General features: G+C 45.9%; 1 protein-coding gene across 1 annotated transcript in view; it reads left to right on the top strand.

The window, feature by feature from the left end:
- Positions 1-25,698, top strand: part of LOC137799537 (CUB and sushi domain-containing protein 3-like) — a gene marked incomplete at its 5' end in the record, with an annotated part of 388,544 nt that overhangs the window by 217,443 nt on the left and 145,403 nt on the right. Inside the window, 13 exons of the mRNA XM_068596333.1 lie at positions 2,487-2,736; positions 10,400-10,512; positions 11,539-11,616; positions 13,806-13,893; positions 14,468-14,592; positions 14,939-15,060; positions 18,186-18,289; positions 18,510-18,622; positions 19,339-19,521; positions 20,156-20,482; positions 21,298-21,492; positions 22,621-22,759; positions 23,646-23,833. Of these exons, the coding sequence (XP_068452434.1) occupies positions 2,487-2,736; positions 10,400-10,512; positions 11,539-11,616; positions 13,806-13,893; positions 14,468-14,592; positions 14,939-15,060; positions 18,186-18,289; positions 18,510-18,622; positions 19,339-19,521; positions 20,156-20,482; positions 21,298-21,492; positions 22,621-22,759; positions 23,646-23,833 (2,025 nt within the window). The remainder of the gene's footprint in view (positions 1-2,486; positions 2,737-10,399; positions 10,513-11,538; positions 11,617-13,805; positions 13,894-14,467; positions 14,593-14,938; positions 15,061-18,185; positions 18,290-18,509; positions 18,623-19,338; positions 19,522-20,155; positions 20,483-21,297; positions 21,493-22,620; positions 22,760-23,645; positions 23,834-25,698) is intronic.

The following is a 25,698-nucleotide window of genomic DNA, read 5'->3' as shown; positions in this document are numbered from 1 at the left end:
ATCGATCTTTATCCATCCGGCTTCATTGTGCGAGGCCCGCGGCCCAACAGATGCTCTGCACGCTCTTTGGATAGTTGTGCTAGTTTTCTTTTTCCCCCATTTAACAATAAATAAAAAATTAGCTTCCAACGCGTCCTGAGCACTGAAGGGCAGTTTGAAGTCAGCGAGTTTCTAGACTTTTGGATGTAAACTGCTTTTATTTTTCTCCTCTTATAAATGTACCTTCAGCTGGATCACTGTGACTCAGTAAAGTGTTGAAAAATGAGATCATCCGTCACAATTTAGTCCTAAACCTGCACCTTAGTTTTCACAAATAACTTCCATCACATTTGGTGATCGTAATGCAAAAAACGTTGAGATTTTAATTGAACTTTTTTTTGTTTATAGCATGAATGCCAAATTTACCATCAAAGTGACTTTGCCCCGACGTTAAAATAAACCTAAAACTTCAGTCAAACTAAAATCATTGCAAGGCCACTTTACAGCACTTTGATTGATCTAAATCGTGATCATATGATATGATTGACAGGAGAGAGGTGACGTACCATCTGAGTGAGATGTTGGGCTTTAGGGTCCGAGTGACATCTGCACACATTCAGATGAGTCACTAATTTATGAAGATGCTTTAAACCGCCAACACGTCCGTGTTCAGGCTTTCCTGCAGAGAGAGTCTCTCTCTCTCTCTCTCTCTCTCTCTCTCTCTCTCTCTCTCTCTCTCTGTCTCTCTCTCTCTCTCTCTGTCTCTGTCTCTGTCTCTCTCTCTCTCTCTGTCTCTGTCTCTGTCTCTCTCTCTCTCTCTCTCTCTCTCTCTCTCTCTCTCTCTCTCTCTCTCTCTCTCTCTCTCTCCACTTGTCTTTTCACATTCTCCCATCTCCTCTTGCGACATTCACCTCCCTCTCATTATCTAACACTTCTCCACCACTTCCTTCTCGCTCTCTTTGCCTTGACGGCTACATCCCCTCCTCCTCTTCCTCCTCCTCCTCCTCCTCCCCCCTCTGTCTGTCATCAAGGTTAAAAAGTGATATGGCTTCCTTTGGTCAGACTCGCAGCGGCTTTAATACCCATTTAATTTCTGGCCATAGCCAATTACTCTCCAGCTGTCTCCGGGCGCTCGGTGGGACGTCGTCTCGTTTGCACTGAGGGGACAAACAATTTGTCACTCAGGATAAGTGTTGATGGAGGAGATGGCGACAAATCATGTCTGCACATGCTTTTGTTGTCACCAAAAGCCTGCCCTTGGTGTAGTGTGTAGATGTGTGTGTGTGTGTGTGTGTGTGTGTGTGTGTGTGCATCAATGCCGTCCCTGTGAAGACTTTGATCAGTCGCTATGCTCCAGCTAATGTGTCAAAGGACATGGATCAAGTTAACTAGCATGCTCCTGCTCTCCCGTCTTTCTTTCCCCCTCCATTTCTTATTTATTTCAATCTCCTTTTGACTGCGTACACCCGGCTTTTCCTTGTTCCTTGACCAATTGTGTAATGCAGCTCGCAGGAATGTTCCAAGTCTGCAGCTCTGACAGCTCCGAGTGGAAGCGCTGAGCCATCAAAGGTTTCAGCTGAGTGTCACATATTAGTCTTAAATGATGTGAAAACTGTGAAAGCCCTGCCATCATTAGAATTCTTTGGGGGAGGAAAAAAAAAAAAAGCGGATACAGAGGTGGAAAGGGAAGGGTGGTGAGTAATAGTAGAAAGATGTGAGAGGCTCGGAGGAGAGGAATGGAGAGAGAGATGGAGAGATATAAGAGAGGCTGGTGGTGAGGGGGCAAGAGAGAAGGGACGAAAAGAGAGCAAGCCACTGTGATGGCAGAGGGCATTAACATTCAGCCGACGTGCCATGCTGCTTCCCACACTGGAGAGGGAAGAAATATACAATTTCACAGCATCTTAAGCTCTATTTATCACCATTTAGTTTGTTTCCTGAAACACGAGGGCGGCTCGGAGGAGGACGCCATGATGAATTACTGACTGTCGGACGGACGGCGAGGAGACAAGATATCGAAGGAAAGAGAGAAATAGTGCAAAAGAGATATTTAGGACTCTCCCTCCCTCCCTCGTCCTCTCTCCTCCCACACAAACTGACAGAATTAGCACCCAATTAATTGATAAATAGTTCTCCCCATTGTCGCTCGTCTGACTGCTTCTCGCCGCCTCTTTCATGTCGTCGCGCGGCGTCGTGATTGTGCTGGAATCAGCGGGCAGGAACTGGACTCGCCGACCTGTGGGATGTGTGGAAAAACAACGGGAACGTGGCGTCCGAGCGGCCCGAGCCGCTCCGACGCCACGTTCCTCGTTGGTCTTTCTCTGGTTTGCGTTTATCTGAGGAGACAGGTACAGATGTTTTGTGCCTGAAGCCACTTTTTTCTCCCCCCTCCATGTTGACCTTTGAGTAAAACCTCTGAAATAACCCAGAGACCATGTGTCTGTTCTCCCCCTTCGCCCTCCATCTGCCTCCTCCCCTATCTTGCCTTCCTCGGTGGTGACTGACAGCGGAGGACACGTGTGGTGGCACCTTGAGGGGCTCCAGCGGGCTCATCTCCAGCTTCGACATCCCCAGCGGTGAGGCTGCAGGCGGCGGCGGCGGTGGAGCCGGCGGCGGCGGCCTGGGCAGCAGCGGCGAGTGCAAGTGGACCGTCCTGGCGGATCCGGGCGACACCATCTCCCTCGTGTTCACCGAGTTTCAGATGGAGGAGAAGTCGGATTATCTGGAAGTGGAGGGATCCGAACCGACAACCATCTGGTGAGTCGTCGCTGCGAGGAGGGAACGGAGGAGGTGTGTGTGTGTGTGTGTGTGTGTGTGTAGAGTGCTTGTGTTGCACCAGATGTGCGCGACCGTGTGTGTGTGTTGTGGGACGTTGATCAGGTGTAACAGGAAGGTGTGATGAGGTTGAAGTGCTGCTTGCTCATGGGCTGCTTGCAGAGACACAATCATTTCTGTTGGTGCTGAATTACATTCTGGTAGAAAACAGAGCTGCCAAAACCAAATGTAGGCCACAAAGTAAGTTCACTGTTATCACAATTAGTTTGTTTTTGATTGACAAGTCAGTGGATAATTAAGTGGTGTTTATTTGCGTTGCCCTGTTGTCACACAGTGTGTCATCCGGGTCGTAGAGCACCAGCAGAAGCTGAAGATTTAAAGTCGTAGCATGCAAAGTTTTCCCCACTAAACAAGTAATGTTTCTATTTTTGAACCAAATAACTATTTTTTTTTTTTTTTTTTACTAAAACACCTTCACAACGTGTCAAAGCTTTGTTTTGTGTGTTTTGTTGCTTTGTCTGATTTCTTTAGGGCCTAACCTTTCCACAAAGGTGTGTAATTAGTATGTCTGATGTTGTTGAGGCCCTGAACCATGGAGCTGGTGAAACTCAAGGAGGCATTTTTCTCAAATCTTGCTCATAATTGCTGAATGATATTAATAACACAAGTATTAGGACTCATTTGTGGTTCATAGCACCACTTGAACACAGGAACAAGAGCTGCAGGTTTGTCTGACGTCACCGTGCCGTCAGACTCGCCCAATAATCCAACGCGTTCAGTGTTGGTGGGTTGGGAAGCGGTTTGGACCGATCCTGTTGTTGCATTGCGATCTCATGGGCACGGTGGCTTCGTTGTGAACGGACTGTGACTCGCGTCCCGCCTCGCCTCGGCTTTTTGCTTTGACTCAGTGGCGTGTTTCCACGAGCTGAGGCTGCAGGGGGTTTGCAGGAAGGTCTTCAGCATCATGAGGTTCTCTTTTATTCCACAAAAAAACTGTATTGGTGTTAAAAATAAATTTGACTGGCGCCTCGGGGCGCTCGCATTTAAAGCCTCTCTCCATCTCAAAGTCACAATATGTCCTCGCCAAACAGCCAAACTTAAAAAAAAACTCTGAATATATGGAAGAACTCCCTTGAAAACACCAGCGTATCAAAAGGAAAATGGTAGAAATGCAGAAAGAGAGAGACCCGCTATCGCTTGGGGCAGAGCTGTAGGTTCTCAAAGTTAATGTAATAAACTACAACAATTGGATTATGATTCAATAATGTCGCATTCAGTTTGATCACATCAGTTATTTACCTATTTCTATCTCATTTGTGTGCGTTATAGAGACCCAGACTACTCTATATTTGATCATAACACAAAAATAAAAGGTTTCTCATGGAGAGAATAAACACGTGGTGAGTCTCGATTGACAGCTTCTGGATGGAGGCCGCACCGCCTCCAGGATTATGCCTCGGCTCTTCTGGGTAACGGGGAGGCCTGCTGCGATCTCCGAGCTCCACAAAGGTTCTTCTTGTGTACGGCGGAGCGTGACCGTATCATATTTTATAAGAGAAGCACTTTAAAAATCAGACGCTAGCTTTGGGGAACTCAAGAGGGGAAAAAGCCAACTGGCATGCAAATGTACCTTCAAATGAGTCTCCACGGACGGTTGTGTGCAGGAAAACGTTGTGTTAAAGTATGCCTCGTGGCGCTGATTGAATTCGATCAATTCACAGGATTCCATTTTCATAAAGCAAATTAAAGTGCACTTTGAAATCTTCTACGAGAGTTTTGGTTTAAGGTTTTTTTTTCCTGCATGTAGGCTTTTAATTCCCAGCAGAAACTAAGGAAATATGAAATAGGTTTGACTAGCTATTCTGTTATTTTCATATATTTTCAGCTATTTTAAGCTATATTCCACTATGTTCAGCTATTTTAAGCTATATTCAACTACGTTGAGCTATCTTCAAGTATATTCCAATATGTTCAGTTTTATTCTGCTTTTTTCAGCTATTTTAAGCTATGTTTAAGTATACTCAACTATGTTTAGCTATATTCAGCTATTTGTTGTTCAAATATTTTAGCTTTAAGCTTCAGCTTTTTGCATTCAACACATTTTCAGCAGGAAATGATTTTTCTAGTTCAAAGTAAAGTGCACTTTGAAATCTTCTTCAAGAGTTTTGCTTAAAAAAAAAGAAGAAAAAGCAGCCGTTGGACACTTTTGGTTTACGGCTTTTTTTTCTACATATAAGCTTTTAATTCCCAGCGGAAACCAAGGAAATGTGAAATGTGTTTGACCCCCTCTAACCTTCAGGCCGAGGTCATCCGTCTCTTGAACGGCGAGCGTTTGCCAGGTTTATGCCGTCCTGCCGGGCATTAATTATAATTGGCTCTAATAGAAGCTCTAATCAATCACCGAGGCCACGAGCTTTGTTGTCCCTGAGAGTTGTCATCCAGAGAGAGAGAGAGAGAGAGAGAGAGAGAGAGAGAGAGAGAGAGAGAGAGAGAGAGAGAGAGAGAGAGAGAGAGAGAGAGAGAGAGACTGTCAGTGAGAGACAGAGGGAGTGCAGAGGAGAGCTCCCGGTGTGGTGAGGACTGCTAAGTATTGCATGTTGACGGAGCTTAAGAGAGGCTGACAGGAAGCTGATATGGAATGACACTGATGTGTTTTGACACGCCATCGAGTAGCCCTCTTCTCTTAGAGGTAGAGCGGCTCACAAGTTCACTCCTTCGGCTGGCAGGAAAGGCGCCGTGTCGTCTGGCGTCTCCTGCTTTTTTAGGATAAACAACAAAAAAAAGAACTGGCCCCGAGTGGTAAATTATTCACATTTAATTACTTTTTATTTTGTGTTAATACAAAGGATGCAACCAACGTCTCGCACTCTCATTAAACCTCGATATATGAAAAACAAGGTGTACACCGTGTGCATGTGAAAACTAAATGAATGCGTTGTTTAATTTGAGTTGCATCTATAGAGGTTGTTATTTTCAACACAGACCATATTAATGCCTCGTTTGCATTACAAGCTCTCTGAGCCCTCGGGCATGTTGTCCCCAAAAGAAGCTTCACTGCTGTTATGTATGCACATTAATGATATATGATATATGAGATATATGAAAAAAAATGTTTTAAAAAAAAAATTAAAATTCTGGTTTTGGAGAAGAACAAAAACATTCAATTTTTTTTCATTCCAAAAAAAAAATGGTATAAAAAAAACTGTCATACCATGTCTTTTTTCATACGTTTTTTTTTCCAAACCTTTTTTTTGTAAAAATTTTTGGTTTTGAAAAAAAAAAAAACTGTATGAAAAAAAATAAAAAAACTTTGTATGGAAATTTTTTTTTTATAAAAAAAAAAAAATAGTGTGAAAAAAAACATGGTATGAAAAAAAAAGGTGAAAAAAACATTACTTTTTTTTCATACTAAAAAAAACAGTTTTTGAAGAAAACTAAAAAAACTTTGTATGAAAATTTTTTTTATAAAAAAAAATACTGTGAAAAAAAAATGGTATGAAGAAAAAAAAATTTTTTTTTTCTTCATACCATTTTTTTAAAAACATTTTTTGGTTTTGAAGAAGAAAAAAAACATGGTATGAAAAACATACCATGTTTTTTTTCATACCAAAAAAACTGTATGAAAAAAAACTAAAAAAACTTTGCATGAAAAAAAAATAGTGTGAAAAAAGGAACATGGTATGAAAAAAATAGTATAAAAAAAAATTGTGTGAAAAGCCCATGGTGTGAAAAGCCCATGGTATGAAAAGCCCATGGTATGAAAAGCCCATGGTGTTAAAAGCCCATGGTATGAAAAGCCTATGGTATGAAAAGCCTATGGTATGAAAAGCCTATGGTGTGAAAAGCCTATGGTGTGAAAAGCCCATGGTATGAAAAGCCCATGGTGTGAAAAGCCCATGGTATGAAAAGCCCATGGTATGAAAAGCCCATGGTGTGAAAAGCCCATGGTATGAAAAGCCCATGGTATGAAAAGCCCATGGTGTTAAAAGCCCATGGTATGAAAAGCCTATGGTATGAAAAGCCTATGGTATGAAAAGCCTATGGTGTGAAAAGCCTATGGTGTGAAAAGCCCATGGTATGAAAAGCCCATGGTGTGAAAAGCCCATGGTATGAAAAGCCCATGGTATGAAAAGCCCATGGTGTGAAAAGCCCATGGTGTGAAAAGCCCATGGTGTGAAAAGCCCATGGTGTGAAAAGCCCATGGTGTGAAAAGCCCATGGTGTGAAAAGCCTATGGTGTGAAAAGCCCATGGTGTGAAAAGCCCATGGTGTGAAAAGCCCATGGTGTGAAAAGCCTATGGTGTGAAAAGCCTATGGTGTGAAAAGCCCATGGTATGAAAAGCCTATGGTATGAAAAGCCCATGGTGTGAAAAGCCTATGGTGTGAAAAGCCCATGGTATGAAAAGCCCATGGTGTGAAAAGCCCATGGTGTGAAAAGCCCATGGTATGAAAAGCCCATAGTGTGAAAAGCCCATGGTGTGAAAAGCCCATGGTGTGAAAAGCCCATGGTATGAAAAGCCCATAGTGTGAAAAGCCCATGGTGTGAAAAGCCCATGGTATGAAAAGCCCATGGTATGAAAAGCCCATGGTGTGAAAAACCCATGGTGTGAAAAGCCCATGGTATCAGGACTTCATCCTCCAGGTCTTTTGCCTCTCGAGCAGTGACCTGACGGCCGGGCATTGGAAAGCCGTCCTCCTCCTCCAGCCAGCTGGTCCGCCATCGGCCGACACGTCCATGGAGTTAAACCCGACGTGTAAACTGACGTCTGCAGCCATGTTGGGTTGTGTTTGCCGTCTGGCGCCCGAGGAGAGCATGAAAAGCCTCTCGCTGCGCGTTCAGGCAGTTTAACCAGCGCCGCCTTCAACACGCCCGAGTTGTTGCTCGCGCGGCGGCGACCGGTCACCACGCATCACTTGAGCGCCTCCAAACTCCAGAGACGATGTTATTGTTTGTCCCCCGAATGTCAGAGGCTGTCGGGCCGAGCGCTCGCGTCCAAACCTCTGCGATCCCGCCGGGACGCGCCGAGCTCGGAGGAGCGCGGCGGGAAAACAAATATTCAGAGCGATGGCTTCAGCGCGGCCAGGTAAACAAACAGGATTCAGAGCGAGCGCTGTGTGTGAGGCCGCTGCACCGCTGAACCTCCAGCATGCTAACGTGCAGCTGCAGGCGCAGACCGTCAAGTTCCTGCAGCTGCTTAACGATGATTGACAGCCGAAACCTCAAAGTCAGACAGATTTAACATCTTTTCTCCTCCTCTTTCCTTCAGGCTCCTTCAGTGCTGGAGGGTTAGAAACAGCAAAAACTTGTATATTCAACAAATACGCTGCATAATTACTACAAATATTTGAATATTCTTTTCATTCCTGCGTATACAATAGTGTGTCACTGCCGTGGAAGTGGATGACTCATGCGACAACTATTCCTGAGAGTGGAAAGTACACACAATTCAAGAGTTTTGGGGCCATAAATAAAGTTTCTGCAGACACCTCTTGGCATCTTTTTTATCCACAAACCTCTATCAGATCTCTGCAAATGAGTTCATTGATCCCATCGTGGTCACGCTGGGGAAGGTTGATATGAGGCCACGAGCATCAATCACCAGGAAAATAGACAACACCGAAAAAAAAGATCTGTCTCTTTTGACAAAAGCCAACGTCGGCGTCTGGCTCGACCCAAATCTTTTATTCTTCTGACCAAAAAGGGCAAAACCTCCCTGATGCCACGTCGTTATTTAAATATATGAACACAGAACAAACAACCTGAAAGCTTTTGCACATGTGAGATACTCAGCTTGATCAGAACATGTTGAAATCTATTTATTTAATATTCTCTCTCGATGCGTATCCTTAGTCTCTACTTCCCAAAAAAAAAACCAACTTTCAGAGTAGGAGAGGTTTCTCATTAGTTTGGCTGAACCCTGAGCCTCTTCCAGCCGGACGGCGAGCCGGCGTCAGAGGGAAGAATACAATATTCAAAGTGAGGTTTGAGAGCAGGAAGAAGTGCCCGCAGCTAAATGACTAACTTTGGGTTAAATTACCATGTGTATTAGATTCAATTTCTCCTTCCTGGGATTTATTATTGATCTTCACCGGGCAAAAAAATATAAATCTCATCAAAGTGTCTCCAAAAGCTTTTCCCCTTCTACCGCACGTCTGCCCGAGAAAAGTTTCATTAATTGAAGGGATTTTGAATTGAACAATTGACCCGTAGGGACCGATGCGAGCAGCCGCTGGGTGAACTGGGACGGCTGACTGGGCTCACAGCTCAAGCTGCTGGTGGACGATGTTGCTGTGTTGAAAGAGCAGAGACCTCTAAATGGTCCTGAAGGCGGTTGATGTTCACTCTGCTCGTATGTTTCTGCGTCGTTAGCGCTTTGAATCGATGACGCCGTGAAAGTAAAGACCAACTTTTGTGTGAAAATCAATTCTCTCTTTAACTCCTCACCTCATCTCCCTTTTTTACGGCGGATCATTTGGATTAAAAAATATGAAAAATCACATTTGGTTTGTCGATTTTAATTAACAAAAAGACATTTACCGGCCTTGAATCAGTGGGACAGAGACACTGATACGATGTGAACGCCGTGTCGTTAAATAAACGTCAAGGAGACTTCATTCTATACGACGCCACCGAGGGGACAAAGTCTCTTTGTTTCACGTCTCGCTCTTTGTCTCCGCCGCGTTCATTTCTCTCTTCATGTCATCTGCCTGTCCTTCTGCAGGTGATGCAAAAAGAAATGACAAACCTTCAGACGCACAATGAGACACACCTGTGCAGGTGTTGAACACAGTTTGTGAACACGAGGCTCAACAGCATCGTCCTGAACTCCTGTGATGACTCCAATGTGTCTGTGTGCTATCGACTGAGGAGGAGGAAGGAGGGAGGAGGAGGGAGGAGGAGGAAGGAGGAGGAGGAGGAGGAGGAGGGAGGGAGGAGGAGGGAGGGAGGAGGAGGGAAGAGGAGGAGGGAGGAGATAGAAGGAAGAAGGAGAAGAAGATAGGAGGAAGAAGGGAAGGAGAAGAAGATAGGAGGAAGAAGGGAAGAAGGGAAGGAGAAGAAGATAGGAGGAAGAAGGGAAGAAGGAGAAGGCAGAAAGAGAAGGCAGAAGGAGAAGAAAGAAGGAGAAGAAAGAAGAAGAAGGAAGTAAGGAGAAGGCAGAAGAAGGAGGAAGGAAGGAAGTAAGGAAAAGGCAGAAGAAGAAGGAAGAAGGAGAAGAAGGCAGGAGAAGGAAGAAGTCAGAGTCGGTCAGCCAGACGAGTGAGAATGACCCGAGAAGCTTTAAATCTCTGCAATTATAGCGAGTCCCTGATGCTGCAGCCACGAGCTGCACACACCTCTGATCTAACACACACACACACACACACACACACACACACACACACACACACACACACACGTCCATATAAGTGCAATAACATTGCACATTCAGAATAAAAATAGTTTTTCTCCTCTATGTTTTAGAGCTGTTCTTCATTTTAAGGGTTTTCTGTCCTGTAGATTTATTGTTTCCTTTAATTCCTCCTGAAGTCGACATCGTTCTCTCCGAGCTTTTCTTTCTTTTCATTTTGCTCGACGTCGGTGGCACAAAGCGCTCTGTGACGAGGACGCCGTGCAGCGCCGTAACGTGTCTCCTCCTTCTCCACAGGATGACCGGCATGAATATTCCAGCTCCCATCATCAGCAACAAGAACTGGCTGCGTCTGCACTTTGTGACGGAGAGCAACCACCGGCACAAAGGCTTCAGGGCTCAGTATCAAGGTACGCCGCCGCCGCCGCTTCCTGTGCACGCCGCCACAGAGGGACGCCCCCGCCGTGGAGACAAACACGCCGCAATTACAACGCTGGGTTTGATCTTTGTTAACTGAATATTAAAACAGTTTGATTAATACCCCGCCCCCCTCTGCAGAGGGCATTGAGGGCTTTCCTGCTTCAAACTGGCGACTTCAAAGCGGCTTGTTAATCAAAAAATGTAAGAGATAAATACTGCATATACTTCCCCTCTTATGAAACTCTGTCAGCTCAATAATCCATCACCCTGACATTGTTCTAGGCGTGACTTTAAAGTCCCTGCATGTGCCGCGTACACTATATATTTATATATATATATATATATAAATATACTCCATGAAGGCTTAAGAGCCGGGCCGCTCGCCAGATACTTGGCCGTTAAACTGCTCTCTAGAAAAAAAGCTTGCGTGTGGCGACTCACTGTCATTGAAGACGTGAAAATCAATTGCATGAAGAATAAAAATCACATTTCTCATCTTGTGCCTCGTTAGAAGCAACGACACCGCGAGCTTTGTGCTTTTTGAACGGGTGCATTTAACCCTTTGACCTCCAGAGGCCTCGCGTTGCGTCCGTACTTCGACGCGTCGGTCGCTGCTTTCGGCTTTTTGCGTCATGATCTCGACACGCGTGTGCGTGCAGTCGTTATTTGAACTAGAGTTTGTTTTATACTTCGTAGTTTTTCCCCTCACCAGCTGTGGCCGGTGACTCTGCTGCGTTTTCTTTCTCTGTTTAACTCGTCGGAGTAAAATTAATAAACAATCACCAGAAAACTCATCCAGGGTTTTTTTATGGGATCGCCGGCCCGACCCTGCGGACGCATCGTGGACTCGCTTCTTTTAAATAAAAACAAGGATGCAGTTGCACGTCAGCAGCTGTGACATTTAGTTTAGATGTTCTTCTTCCAGAGGAGGAAGCGCTTGAACTGTATCTTCTCACATCTAATACTGTAACTTCTTCTTTTAAGTCTAATGAACTCTTTCTGTTGCTCTCAACCAGTGAAAAGCTCTGGAGAGCTTAAGTCCAGAGGGGTAAAATTATTACCAGGGAAGGACAACACTAACAAACTGTCTTTGAGTAAGTCTTTTCTGTTTCTTATGCAACTGTTCTCATTGTTTGGGTTTGTGTGGTTTCTGTCGGGCTTCAGTTCTTCTTTGTTTCCTTCTCGTCTCTTTTCATTTACGTTGTCGCTGCATCGTTTAGAGGGAAAAGGATGTAAGCTACAGTACTAGATTTTGCAGAAGTGCAGTCTCTTTTTTTTCATTTTACGATTTACCTTGTTGCCCCCGAGACTTCCTGTTCCTGTCAGCTAAGACCCGCCTCCTCATGTTTATTCCACCAGAGAGAAAAAGCTAAATTTTGATCAGTTTCAGTCGGTTTCTTACTGCGAATTATGTTCATGCACCGTGTGACACGCACACACACACACACACACACACACACACACACACACACACACACACACACACACACACTAGTCAAGGTTGAGTGACCGCTCACTTGTCGGGTGATTTGTGTACTCTTCAGCCCAAAGTCAGCGCGTCCTAATTGCTCCTCATTAGCATAAATCTTCCTCTCTCGACGCCGCTCAACACTTCAGTGATAACAGGTTGTGATCTTTATCGCCTCGTGTGTCACAGATTCTCCGTTGCATTGCAGACATGAATATTAATGCAGAGCGCTTTCTGACAGGAACCCGTGCATCAGACACGCCTCGAGTAACTGTTATTATTATTATTATGATTATGATTATTACCAGCATCGATTAACTTCCTGAACTTCCTGAGAGAAGTCAAAAGGGACGGCAGCGTCCTGCGGTCCAGCTTCTGGCGTCACAACGTTCAGGTTGTTTGTGCGGAGGAGATGACGTCACAACAAACCTGATGAAGGTGACGGCGCCGCCTTCCTCCTGAATTCATCCGTCGCGTCTTTGATTCACGACGAGATGAGCTGCTTAAAGTCTTTTTCTTTTCCTCTCTGCGTTTTGCACCGCAGCAAAAAGGCCGTACTCTCGTATGAAAGCTTATCTACGAGCCTTCATCTGGCGCTCTAACTATTATTATGTAAGGAGAGGCTCGCTGAGTGATTATTGGAGCTGCTGCAATTGATAGTTGAAGGTTATTTAATCCTCTTAGTCGCCGTTGGGCCCTGATACATTCCCCTCTATTTTGTCTTGCTCAGGTAAGAGAGCTGCATTTACCCTTGGCACTGACTCCGTATCGCACAACCCTGTGTGTGTGTGTGTGTGTGTGTGTGTGTTTACACACAGCAGCAGCAGCAGCGCTGCCAAACCAACCGGCAGTTCAACGTCTCTGACTTTGAGAGATTAAATTGATTTATCCGACTCATTATCTGACTGAGGGCGTCTCAATATACTGATAATAACAGTCATATTTAATGTGAGTGTAACCCGGCTGCAGGATGTCGTTATATTACACACACACACACACACACACACACAACCCACAGCCTCTTGCATCATGCGCTCAGACAGACTTTCTCCATTAATGTACTTAATTTGCCAAAAAAATAGACAAAAACGCCCAATTAACCATTTTCCCCATTATTTTTTTATCGGTAGTTTGCATGCAATCAGACGTTTACAGATGTTTTTCATACAATTTTCAACGCATGTGCACATTTTTTAAATGATGCTCATTTTAGTTATGCACATGTAGAACAAACGGGAGAAAAACATCAGAAGAAACGACAAGAAGAAGAGAAACAGAATGAAACAAAGAACAAACAGAAACGTGATGTTTAGCCAGAGAGTGATCCGTCTCCTCTCTGGTCCATCTTTAAAATGTTCATCAGACATCACAGCGAGTTGTGTAGTGAAATCCTGGTGTTGTGTCGTGCCGTGTGTGTTTGTGACGTTTCTATCTGAACCTCAGCCGCGTCGCTGTGAAGCTAGCTGCCCTCGCTAGCTGCCCTCGCTAGCCTCCTCGCATGCTAGCTGATAACTGATTTGTGTTGTTTTAAGAACACGCGTCGACTCGAATGCGTCCGTTGGGATGCGTTTCTGCGGCGGTGTTCATGACGCTCACTGTCATGAGGGATGAAGCCCCAACGAGCCTCAATGCAACACGCGCAGCTCTGCAGTGACATGACGCTGCATCCGTTTTGTAGTTAGTTGATGCATCAATGCAGCAAAACCCTCGACACGAATCCTGCAACTGAAATTCTGTCACCGAACATGAACTAAGGAGCGTCTGAGCGGCGGGTTTTCTGCAATGAACGTGTTCTTTGGTCCTTTTCTCCCTCAGTGAACGAAGGAGGAGTCAAACAGGTGTCTAATTACTGCCCCGACCCGGGCGAGACGGACAACGGCAAGCGCATCGGCTCCAACTTCAGGTGAGTTGTGGGCGGCGTGCAGCTGCAGGACGCCGCCGCTCATCAGATGGGCGGCGGCGGCGTGTGCGCTATTCAATTTCAGTGTTATGGCGTGCAGCATATTCCGAGTATATCGCTGTCACATTTTATCAAGTCAACAAAATCTGCGCGCACATCAAACCCGCAGCTTTTTAATCTGGTTACGACGACCTGCTGCTGCTGCTGCATCACATCTGGAACGCTGGATCTTCTCCGCTAATACGCTCCGTGAAAGATAAATCTTCCATCTCTTAAGATCACGTTCACCCGGACTCGGTTAGCTCCGACTCACAATGTATAATTCATCTCCTCGCGGTCGTATTTGGAGCATAATTGAGGTGTTTATTAGTCAGAAGCATTAGAGGCTGTCTGCTGTTTATGATTCTTAGCCGAGGACGGAGATATGAGGGCAGTTAATGAATAAATTGATAAATTTCCAGCGTCTGCTGAATGTAAACCTGTTTATGAACGACATTAAAATAAATAAGGATTCAGGAGTGATTCTTCAAAGGAATTGATTGCTTTTCATTCAGTGTATTGTTTGTGGTCTCCTCAGCATCGGAGCGACGGCTCAGTTCACCTGCGATGAGGATCACGTGCTGCAGGGATCCAAAACCATCACCTGCCAGCGCGTCGCCGAGGTCTTCGCCGCCTGGAGCGACCACAGACCCGTCTGCAAAGGTGAGCTGATGGAACACCTGGAGGTGTACGGACTTCTATGCAGATGGAGGGAAAGCCCATGTTTGTTAATGTGTGAGAGCCTCACGCTGCAGTGTGCTGTGTTTCCTCGTGTCGTAACACCTGGAAGCATCTTTTCAGAACTTGATGAATGAAAGTGCAGCTAATAGACCTCCTATCTCTACCTGTGAACACAATAAATTACCTTTCTGTCACGTTGCAGTGCAGGAGTTATTACTGCGCGCCTGAGAATATTTATTGTGGAATACAGGATGTTTTTTAATAATCAGGGATGTTTCTTTAACGTCACGTGTTCATCGTTTTTAACTGTTTGTTCATGCCGTTGCAGTGAAAACGTGTGGGTCGAATCTACAAGGACCTTCTGGCACTTTTACGTCCCCGAACTTCCCGATCCAGTACGAGAGCAACTCCCAGTGCGTGTGGATCATCACCGCCAGCGACCCGAACAAGGTAATAACACTACAGTATTACTACAGTCCAGAGTCCTCTTCCTCCTGGACCTTTCCTCTTGAAGACCCACTGCCATCGTCATCGTTCCTCGTACGCGGGTCACCTGACTCCATCACATGTCCTTCCATCCAGCGTAAATGACGTGAGGCTAACTCGGTGTCTCAGAGGCTGATCCCTGCTCAGGGTGATGACATCGTGCCCGCCTGCTTCAGGAGGGAACAAGTGGATCTTCTGATGATCTTCTGACGCTGCAGTGGAAATAAACTCAAAGGAGAGGCCGCTTTCTTTCCTCTCTCCGCTGACGAGCAGCAGATGATTGTGAACACATCTCAGACTCAGAAACCGTTTATTTGCCAGGAATGTTTTCACGAAGGAGGAATTTACCCGGCGGAAGCTGCAACATTAGACACGAGACGTTAGACAAACAACAGACGACGACAACACAATGCAATGTGTATTAAATGAAGTAAAAAACACAATGAGCGCCGACACACCGAGGCGTCCGTCTGCGGCGCCGTCTTGACCATATGAGACCATTTATTCACAGCAAAGTCTAAAGCTGCGTTCACAACAAAAGCGTTGCCAGCGTTGGCAACGCTTTTGTTGTGAACGCAGCTTAACACGAGCAAATAGCAGACAATTAAATGCGTTGAGTGTTTTGGGGAAAACGGATCAGCTGACGTTGAGTGCGTCATCACCCAAATCAATCAGATTAATATTTATTTAATAAATGTGCTGCTGGCAAGAATAAGTAGACAGAAACATACTTTGCATGCTAAATGATTGTTAGCGTCTTCACCTGTGCAGCTCAGGTTTGTGTCGTACTTGTTCACGCTGGTTTCTCAGCATAAAATACATCCGACAGATGGAAACACCCGATAGTGTAAATGTAGACGAGTCGCTGTCGACGGCGGTCCAGATGTAATCTGACACGAGGGGGAAGTGTTTGCCGTTATTACCGACAATCCTATTAGGATGCAGCCTCGTACGATTCAGTCTCTCTGCACTGTAAATATGGAATGTACATAAAGATGAAATAGTGGCTTTTATTTTCTGCATTAATTTACTGAATCCCAGGCGTAGATTACGAAGGTATTATGGTGAAATGTCCCATTTGTTTCTCATAAACAAGTGCAACACTCCCTCATTAGCGATACAGAAACACAAATAGACGTTTTCTCGTCCCTCCGTGGAGGAAACTCACCTTTTTTATTAGCATTTTAAAAACCTCCCTCCCTCTGCGGAGCGGCAGCGGTTGTCTGGACATTTCCTCCCCGGATACCCATTCATGTCCGCATCTTATTTTTCAAGGGCTTTTTGCAAGGTGGGAAAAGGTCACATAGAATATGCATGGCCTTTTTTTTCCAATTTAAATTCAATGTCCCTGTCCCTCATTATGGAGCATCGTGGGTTGCATCTCAGTTTGCATTAGACTTAAGCTGTTGGGCGATTTGGACTTAATTTGCCTTTATTTGTTCCCGGGGAACTCAAAATGGAGAGAAATTCCGATTTGAATGAGCTCAGCTTTCCCCCCCGCGGAGCGAAGAGGTCAAAGCTGTTTTCCTGATGGTCATTAACGCCGAGTCTCTGACGCTTTTCCAGGGAGAGTCTCTCACACGCGAGGGAGCCGACGAAGCGCTAATGCACAATAACTAACCGGCTAGCGCTCGCTGCAACTGGCAAGCGCCGCAGATCTGTGCCGCCGTGGCCTCCGCTCGGCAAACACGCCGTCGACTTGGCACTGGAACTGGGACCATTAGTGTTATTATGGTAATTACGCTGGTGCGTGCATGGTGATGAGGCCGTTATACACGGACGCTGCTCAGCCTTTGTCCTCCCAGCGGCCGCAGAGAAGAGGCGTTAAGGCCGAGCAGGCGGCCGTCGTATGTTTGCCATCGCGTCATTACTACATCCTTTTTTTCCTTCGCCGCTAGTCCAATGTCGTCAAAGTCTGGTTGAGATAATACGGCTTTTTTTTATTTATGGTGTCCTGTTTCTGCTGCAGACTCTTTTTACACGATTATTAGTGAAGAAGAAGAAGAAGAAGAAGAAGCCGTCAGTCTGATGAGGGAACATTTTTCCAGGATTTAAATGTGCTGATGTGAAGAGATGCTGCTGTCACTTTCTACACTGCTTTGAAGGATGTTTGTGGTTTCTGTCAAAGCTTTATTCTACAAACAGTCACACATTTGAGTTCAATGTTTGTCTTCATTTTTCCTCTTTGACGTCATCGGCGCTTTGAGTTTAACCTTTTGGAAACCGTGTGAAAATCCTCCCGCGCCCATTTTAATACCCAGCAGGCCCCATTCAGACAATCTTTTTGCATAAAATACGTCATATTTTTCCATTTTTGAGCCGAACACAGTTTCTTGACTGAAACTCCTTCCCAACAGGACAAGTCTTTGTTTTATTGTGATTTTTGTTGCGGGTTCTGATTCTTTAGGTCCTAATCTTTCCATAAAGGTGTCTTATTGACGCTCCAGGAGGATTTTTTAGGGAATCTGGCTCATATCATGCTGGATGTTCATAGTTACCATCAAAATATATTTTTTAAGTGATTTTTTTACAGATATACATTTTTTCCTAAGACTTTGCTGAACAAATACAAACAATAAACACAAGTATTGGAATTAATTTGGGGTTCATACGACGACTCAAACAGGGAAAAGAGGTCTGGAGCCCATATTGATCCTCAGTTTAACGGGTTAAGAGTTAGTTTCTGCATAATTCATAAAGTACCAGGACGTGGGCTCCAGTATGCAGCATATGAGACGCTTATTATCAGCTTTTACGGGAGGAGAGGACGTCTTGGTGGAATCGAACACGTTGACGTCTGCTTTCCTTGAGGTGCGCTCGCCTCTCGGTTCAGCTGTCGAGAGGAATAACTCTCTAAAGGCCGGTTATGGAAATGAGCAGCCGCGTTATGAATTTCATATAAACGAGACGTCGGCTTCTTTTGTGCAATAAAAACCTCGAGAGTCATTTTTGAATCGCTGCTCATCATGGAGAGTGTTTGCGTGTTCATAAACTAATCTGCTTCAAAAGAACGTCTTCTAAACACTGTGAATGCGCTCGAGCGCCGCTAACGCCGCCGCCGCGCTAACACACAGTGTGTTTCTCTGCAGGTTATTCAGATCAACTTTGAAGAGTTCGACCTCGAAATTGGGTACGACTCGCTGACGATTGGAGACGCAGGCGAAGTCGGGGATTCAAAAACAATAATACAAGTGTAAGTATGACATAAAAACACTTCTTTGGGTGTATATTGTCCTGCGATATCGTTGCGCATGCAGTCAGATATCCTGCAGAGCCGGCGAGACGCACATTTATTTGGTGTAATCACCAATAAACCACACGGGAGAGAGCATGAAATTCTGTTTCAACACTTTTTTGGAGATGAAAGAGGGCTCTGACGCCGTCGTGGCTTGTTGTTGTTTCCCCGTCTGCAGGCTGACTGGGAGCTTTGTTCCAGACCTGATTGTCAGCATGTCCCATCAGATGTGGCTTCATCTCCAGTCGGATGAGAGTGTGGGCTCCATCGGCTTCAAGATCAACTATAAAGGTGCACGGGCTTCAGAGCTGATAGCATCTCTCTCTCCGTCTGTATTCTCGCCTCTTTCAGAAAAACAGAGAGTCCATTTTGTCTGTCAGTCTCCTCCCCGAAGAAACTTTCTTCACCTGGACCTTTAGAGATTAATGTTTAAACGGGAAAACCTTGGCTTGACTTAATTCTCTACTCTCTCTCTCTCTCTCTCTCTCTCTCTCTCTCTCTCTCTCTCTCTCTCTCTCTCTCTCTCTCTCTCTCTCTCTCTCTCTCTCTCTCTCTCTGTCTCTCTCTCTCTCTCGCTCTCTCTCTGTCTACTTTCCTCTCTTCCATCTCTCTCTTTCTCTCTCTCTCTCATTCTCTCTCTCCCTCCCCCTCCCTCTCTCTTCCTCCCCCCTCTCTCTCTCTCTCTCTCTCTCTCTCTCTCTCTCTTCCGATCCCCCCCTCTCTCTCTCTCGCCCCCTCTCTCTCTCTTTCTCTCTCTCTTTCCCCTCCCTCTCTCTCTCTCTCTCTCTCGCCCCCTCTCTGTTTTTCTCTCTCTCTCTCCCCCCCTCCGTCTCTCTTCCCCCCCCCTTCCCCTCTCTCTCTCTCTCTCTCGCCCCCTCTCTGTTTTTCTCTCTCTCTCTCCCCCCCTCCGTCTCTCTTCCCCCCCCCTTCCCCTCTCTCTCTCTCTCTCTCCCCCCCCCCCCCCCCCCCCCCCCGCCCCCCCCCCCTCTCTCTCTCTCGCCCATCAGAAATAGACAAGGAGAGTTGTGGTGACCCCGGCACGCCGCTGTACGGCTACCAGGAAGGCAGCGGCTTTCTAAATGGAAATGTTCTGCGCTTCGAATGCCAGTTTGGATTCGAGCTCATCGGCGAGCGCATGATCACCTGCCAGAACAACAACCAGTGGTCGGCTAACATCCCCATCTGCATATGTGAGCCCAACACCTCGTTGTTCATTACAATATAATATAACATATATCTGATGACGGCAAATGAAGCCATTACTTATGCGCTTAGAAAGTTCACAATGACGCGATCGGAGGATTAATTAGTGTGAAATGGTGCAGTGTGTGTAAACAGCAATATTTACAAACTGCACAGTGCTAGGTTAGTGTTGCTTTGTTGTTCCAAAGAGAATAAAGTAGTCCTCATACTCAGGAGATGGGAAACCTTTATTATTCTGTTCGTTGTCAACCTCAACCCCCCTGTGAGTTCCACTATAACCCAGATCCATAAAAACATCTCGTCTCCGGCGCAGTGGGCCGGTGTTCCTGTGCGCTGTCATCGCCTGCATGTCTGCATCTTTGTCCACTAACTCGGTTCCAATCCCCCTCTGCGTTGTATTCTTCTCTGGCTGCTCAGCACCCGTGGGAGCTGAGCTGTCTCCTGATTGCTGAGCTCGGTTTACACCAGACTGACATTGTTCTGCGCAGATCTCCTTTGTGCTCGCCGGGTCCAGAGCCTGCGATGTCATGTGTCCGGCGAGAGTTGCCTTCTTCCTGGGACATTAAAGGTTGTTTTTTTTTTTTACAAATCATCACTATTGCATGTATTTCCGTCCCACAGTTCCCTGTTTCTCCAACTTCACGGCCCCCATGGGGACGGTGTTGTCGCCCGACTACCCGGAGGGCTACGGGAACAACCTCAACTGCGTCTGGCTCATTATCTCCGAGCCCGGCTCCCGGATCCACTTGGCCTTCAACGACTTCGACCTGGAGCCGCCCTACGACTTCCTCACCATCAAGGACGGGGACCAGTCGGGCGCCACCGTCCTGGGACGCTTCTCGGGGGCCGAAGTGCCTTCGCACCTCACGTCCAACAGCAACGTGCTGCAGCTGGAGTTCCAGGCGGATCACTCCATGTCCGGACGAGGGTTCAACATCACCTACAGCAGTAAGGGAATGATTGATCGACGCGATCGGAAGAAATTACCATTTATTTATTCTCCTTTTATGCTTAGGGAATTTACCTCAGATGGCTTTACAGTCTGAAATGAGTAGTATATGCACGGTACATATAATGAGTAGTATATGCACGGTACATATAATGAGTAGTATATGCACGGTACATATAATGAGTAGTATATGCACGGTACATATAATGAGTAGTATATGCATGGTACATATAATGAGTTCTATATGCACTGTACATATAATGAGTAGTATATGCACCATACATATAATGAGTAGTATATGCACCGTACATATAATGAGTAGTATATGCACGGTACATATCATGAGTAATATATGCACGGTACATATAATGAGTAGTATATGCACGGTACAATACCAGTAGTGTGTGTGTGTTTGCATGTTTTCAGTCACAAAGCATCCTTTGGTCTTTTTTGAAAGGAACGCTCAGAAGAAAAGCCACTACATTGCACCCCAAGTGAAGCGCGACGTGAATCCTTTTCTCTGAGACAAAGCGGCAGCGTTTAGGATGCAAACAGTCCCCAGCTCTTGTGCCTCGTTGCCTAATGCAACACCATCCTAATTATGTCCCTCACAACAAGCTCTGAAGGCACTATTGTCACCCCTCAGGTGTGCAGAGCGGACCTCCGCTAGTGATTTCCCCCCTCTTACAGACAGCTACATCCATTTCCCTTATCTCCAGACTCCTCAAAGCCCCTCCCCCCTCCGTCCCTCCCATTCCTCATGCACACGAAAGCGCTTGTCACCAGCTCCTGTTCTCTTTCTTCTCATTACAAGCTTTCGGGCGTAATGAGTGCCCTGACCCCGGCGTGCCGCTGAACGCCAGGCGCTTCGGGGACAGTTTCCAACTGGGTAGCTCCATCTCGGTGGTGTGCGAGGAGGGCTTCATCAAGACGCAGGGGGCCGACACCATCACATGCCATCTGGAGGAAGGCAAGGGGATGTGGAGCGGGCTCATCCCCAAATGCGAAGGTACCGAAATGGGAAACGGCGATGATAATTGTGCGGTTGGTTTGGCGGGCAGATGTGTCAACTGCTGAGTCAGGAAAAGATATAACAGATAGAGCACCTATAATAAAAATGCGTGGGTTATGTGCAACACGCAGCTCCACTACAGGGTTGCAGCCCTTTAGTGACTCATCCTGTATGTGTTCTCTCTCAATGTTGTTCACGAGGGGCACAAAAAGATTGCAGTGGTATCATCGTTAAAACAAATAAGTTTCTCTCTCCTTCCTCATCTAGCGAGGTTCTTACAGTCATGGAAAACCTGGAAAAGTCAGTTTTAAATGGTTATTTACAGGCCTGGAAAAGTCTGTAAAAAAATTAAGTATTGTAAAAGTCATGTAAATGTTGTACATTCATGTGTTCATGACGTCGAGTTTGAAAGAGTTAATATGCTTTTAAAAAGAACGACGCTCAAAATATCAGCAGGCAAACCGCAAAAGTTGGGCTACAAGCCACTGCCCGCTTTAGCCAGCTAGCGCCGCTGCTAGTTCTCCGCTAGCTCCCCGACCACCACACGAGGTAGCGGGACCAGCCCCGACTCCACGCCCGACGCAGACAGCGGGGACACGGCAGCAGCAGCTAGCTTCCTACAGCGGAGAGCTAGCAGCAGCAGCTAGCTTCCTACAGCGGAGAGCTAGCAGCAGCAGCTAGCTTCCTACAGCGGAGAGCTAGCAGCAGCAGCTAGCTTCCTACAGCGGAGAGTTAGCAGCAGCAGCTAGCTTCCTACAGCGGAGAGCTAGCAGCAGCAGCTAGCTTCCTACAGCGGAGAGCTAGCAGCAGCAGCTAGCTTGCTACAGAGGAGAGCTAGCAGCAGCAGCTAGCTTGCTACAGAGGAGAGCTAGCAGCAGCTAGCTTCCTACAGCGGAGAGCTCGCAGCAGCAGCTAGCTTGCTACAGAGGAGAGCTAGCAGCAGCTAGCTTCCTACAGCGGAGAGCTAGCAGCAGCGACATGTGTATGAACCCTGTCTAGTTACCTGTCTAATTCATATCTTTATCATCTCTGTTCCTCTACCTCCTCCACCTCCTCCTCCTCCTCCCCCTCCTCCCTCCTCCTCCACCTCCCTGCTCCTCCTCCCCCTCCTCCCTCCTCCTCCAGCCCCCTGCGGGGGTCACTACTCGGGGCCGTCGGGCGTCATCCTCTCCCCGGGCTGGCCGGGCTACTACAAAGACTCCCTGAGCTGCGAGTGGGTCATCGAGGCCGAGCCGGGGAGCTCCATCAAGATCAGCTTTGACAGGTTCATGCCACAGCGAACAACAACTCACCCGTGGAGGAAAAAGACACACACACACACACACACACACACACACACACACACACAGCTCTGCATGTACTATTCATACACGTACCTGCATGTACAGTAGACACACACAGACAGTATGAATGTATGAACACACAGAAGGCGTTTCTTTATCCCCGAGTTAGAAATAGAAAGTCAGACGAGGTGGAAACAGTCCTGGACCTAGTTTCTAAAAATATTAAAGCCTTGAGTAATTCTTTATTTTGCTTACTGGCTCCCCGCTCACTTCCTCAGAGAGCTGCAATAAAAATAATAAGAAAAAAAAAAGTCTTTTGCCTTAAGATCTTTATTTCCTAACCATTAAGGAGCGAAACCATAAAATGTTCATATTTTATAATCAACGCTTCCTCGCTGCTGACACACTCCTTTGTAAAAGACACAAAGAGGTACTTTCCTTATGATTTTATTTTTCTCTCTATCCTCCTCACTTCAAACGAGGGAATGTTTTCATAAGCCGAGTTCATGCGGCTTCTTCTTTTTAATCTCTTTGCATTAAAACAAAAAAAGAGGCGTGGCTTCTTCCTGAAATGATCTGACGGTGTGTTTGACAGGACTATCACACCTGCATCGTCACTTGTTTGAGGCTCTGCAGGAACTCAGCTAATTCTTCTCATTTGCCTCCAGAAAATTAGAATCTTCTCTCCAGACAAAAAACTGGCTAAACGGCTTCAAAACTGTCTAATCAGTCGGAGCAGAACTAATGTTTTGTAATGAATACCAAATAATTGTGTCCTCTCTCTCTCTCTCTCTCTCTCTCTCTCTCTCTCTCTCTCTCTCTCTCTCTCTCTCTCTCTCTCTCTCTGCTCTCTTTTATTTTTTTAAGGTTTCAAACTGAGCTCAGCTACGACTTCCTGGAAGTGCACGACGGCGCCAACCTGCTCTCTCCTCTGATTGGCTCGTTCAATGGAACCCAGGTCCCTCAGTTCCTGTTCAGCAGCAGCAACTTCCTGTACCTGCTCTTCACCACCGATAACAGCCGCTCAAACAGCGGATTCAAGATATTCTTTGAAGGTGAGAGGATTTCACGATCAGGAGTTATGAATGCAGAGCGTTTATATTTTGGGCTTTTCATGTTATTCAATAGCCTTAAATCAATTTTTAATATGTCAACAACAGGCAAAAGGAAGACAGAAATCCAAACATAATGGTGTTTTAAATTTAATTTAAGTAGCTTCATGCTGCTCACAGACGGAGGCGTGTCGTAATTAAAGTGGGCGTGTCTTAATTAAGGCGGGCGTGTCTTATTGAAGGTAGGCGTGTCTTATTGAAAGTGGGCGTGTCTTATTAAACATGGTATTTTAATATATTTTGATGAGAAGTGTATTTTATCAGGTACATTATATCGGGTAAAATACACCTAACGTTATTGATAGAATAAGTACTTTCTACGTTAGTGTTCCAGCGTCAAAGATACCTCACAGTTACTTCAGGTGGAGCAGCAGTTTCAAAACACCTTTAGGTCCTTAAGTGTGGGAGGTGAGGGAATAGCTCTCAAAGCCAAACTTGAGGATAAAGCAGCTCTACATCTTAATCAATGCAGCTTATTGAATAATAGTGTGGAGGAAAACTGTGCAAATAACTGCAAATACACACTGAAACTACACAGCACAAAATGTTCAGTGCAGCGCTCCACAATGGACTTGAAGGGAGCTTCTCTAAGTCCACGTCCTCTGATTCTCTGTTTTGCTAAACGTGTTGCTTTGCACTCTCCTGTCCCTCGTCAGGTGCAACAGAAGCCCAGAGTTTTAATGTGTAAGCTTGTGAAGGAAGCTTGTGTGTGAACAGAACATCTGGGTGATAGAGGAGAACTATTGGCTCATACCCCGCTGCTCTCGGGAGAGTTTCCCTTTAATTTTCTCTTCTTTGAGAAATCAGAATCAAATCGCTAAAATGCTCTGGACATCGTGCGATCTTCATGATTATTTGCATTTAGCGCCGCTGCCCCCGTCACTCAGGTGTGATTCATGAGCCAGAGTTTGTTATTATGTCTGTATTATTGACTGAAAGCAAACCACGAGCGCCATTGTCTTATTATGTTTCACTCTCAAGTGCATTTTATTTTGTTTGTTGTTGAGGCGATTGAAAAGCAATAACAGTAAGATTCATATTAGCTTCTTCCAGAGCAATTTAGGACCTCTTATTGCTGGAATGCTTTGGGGGAAACCAGTTCATTTGTAAAATTGGTCTTAAGGTTGTTGTGGATTAAGCTGTGAATCAACGGAGCAAAACTATCAAACCACAAAACATACAACATGTTATCAATTCATAGTCAGGCCTAATATTCAGTGTATGTTTTACTCCTGCAGGCGATATTCATGTTTTCATCCTAAAAATATCCCATATTACCTCCAGGAGCGCGAGGCGAGCTTCCCTTCAGAGGACGAGCCGGTGATCACACGAGAATAGTCCTGGTTTTGTTGTCCAGGTTATTAATGTCCATCACGACACCTCATAATGGAGCTCTGCTTCTCCGTTTAACCGAGTCACTTCTTGTTGATAATTGTGTGCCACGCGGCCAAAAGAAACAGCTTGCTGACCGAGCAGAAGCGCCGCTCTTCTCCTCGCGGATCACAGTGAATTACAACGGGCCGCCGGACAATGTTCAGACTGTTTGTTCCCGTGTATCTGGCAGCGTTTGATTCTGCCGTTTCACATTGTGTGCCGCCCCTTTAAATGCACTTCCTGCTGGGCTCACCGTCCCCGATGCCAGACATCCCACAATGAACAGGATACTGTTCGCCGACATGTCAGAGTCCCTCGACGGGGTCAATCACCTGAAACTGCTGCAAATTGGACGAGAAGCAGGACGACTTCCCGAAGGGAAGGAAAGGCGACAACGAGCGGCAGCTGAGCTTCTCTGTTCTGAGTTACAGCTC

This window comes from Clinocottus analis, unplaced genomic scaffold (assembly GCF_023055335.1).
Source record: "Clinocottus analis isolate CAN_PGR_092001 unplaced genomic scaffold, fCliAna1.0.p SCAF_36, whole genome shotgun sequence".
NCBI lineage: Eukaryota > Metazoa > Chordata > Actinopteri > Perciformes > Cottidae > Clinocottus > Clinocottus analis.
The sequence above is the reverse complement of the archived record's forward strand: the minus strand, read 5'-3'. Positions and strand labels throughout refer to the sequence as shown.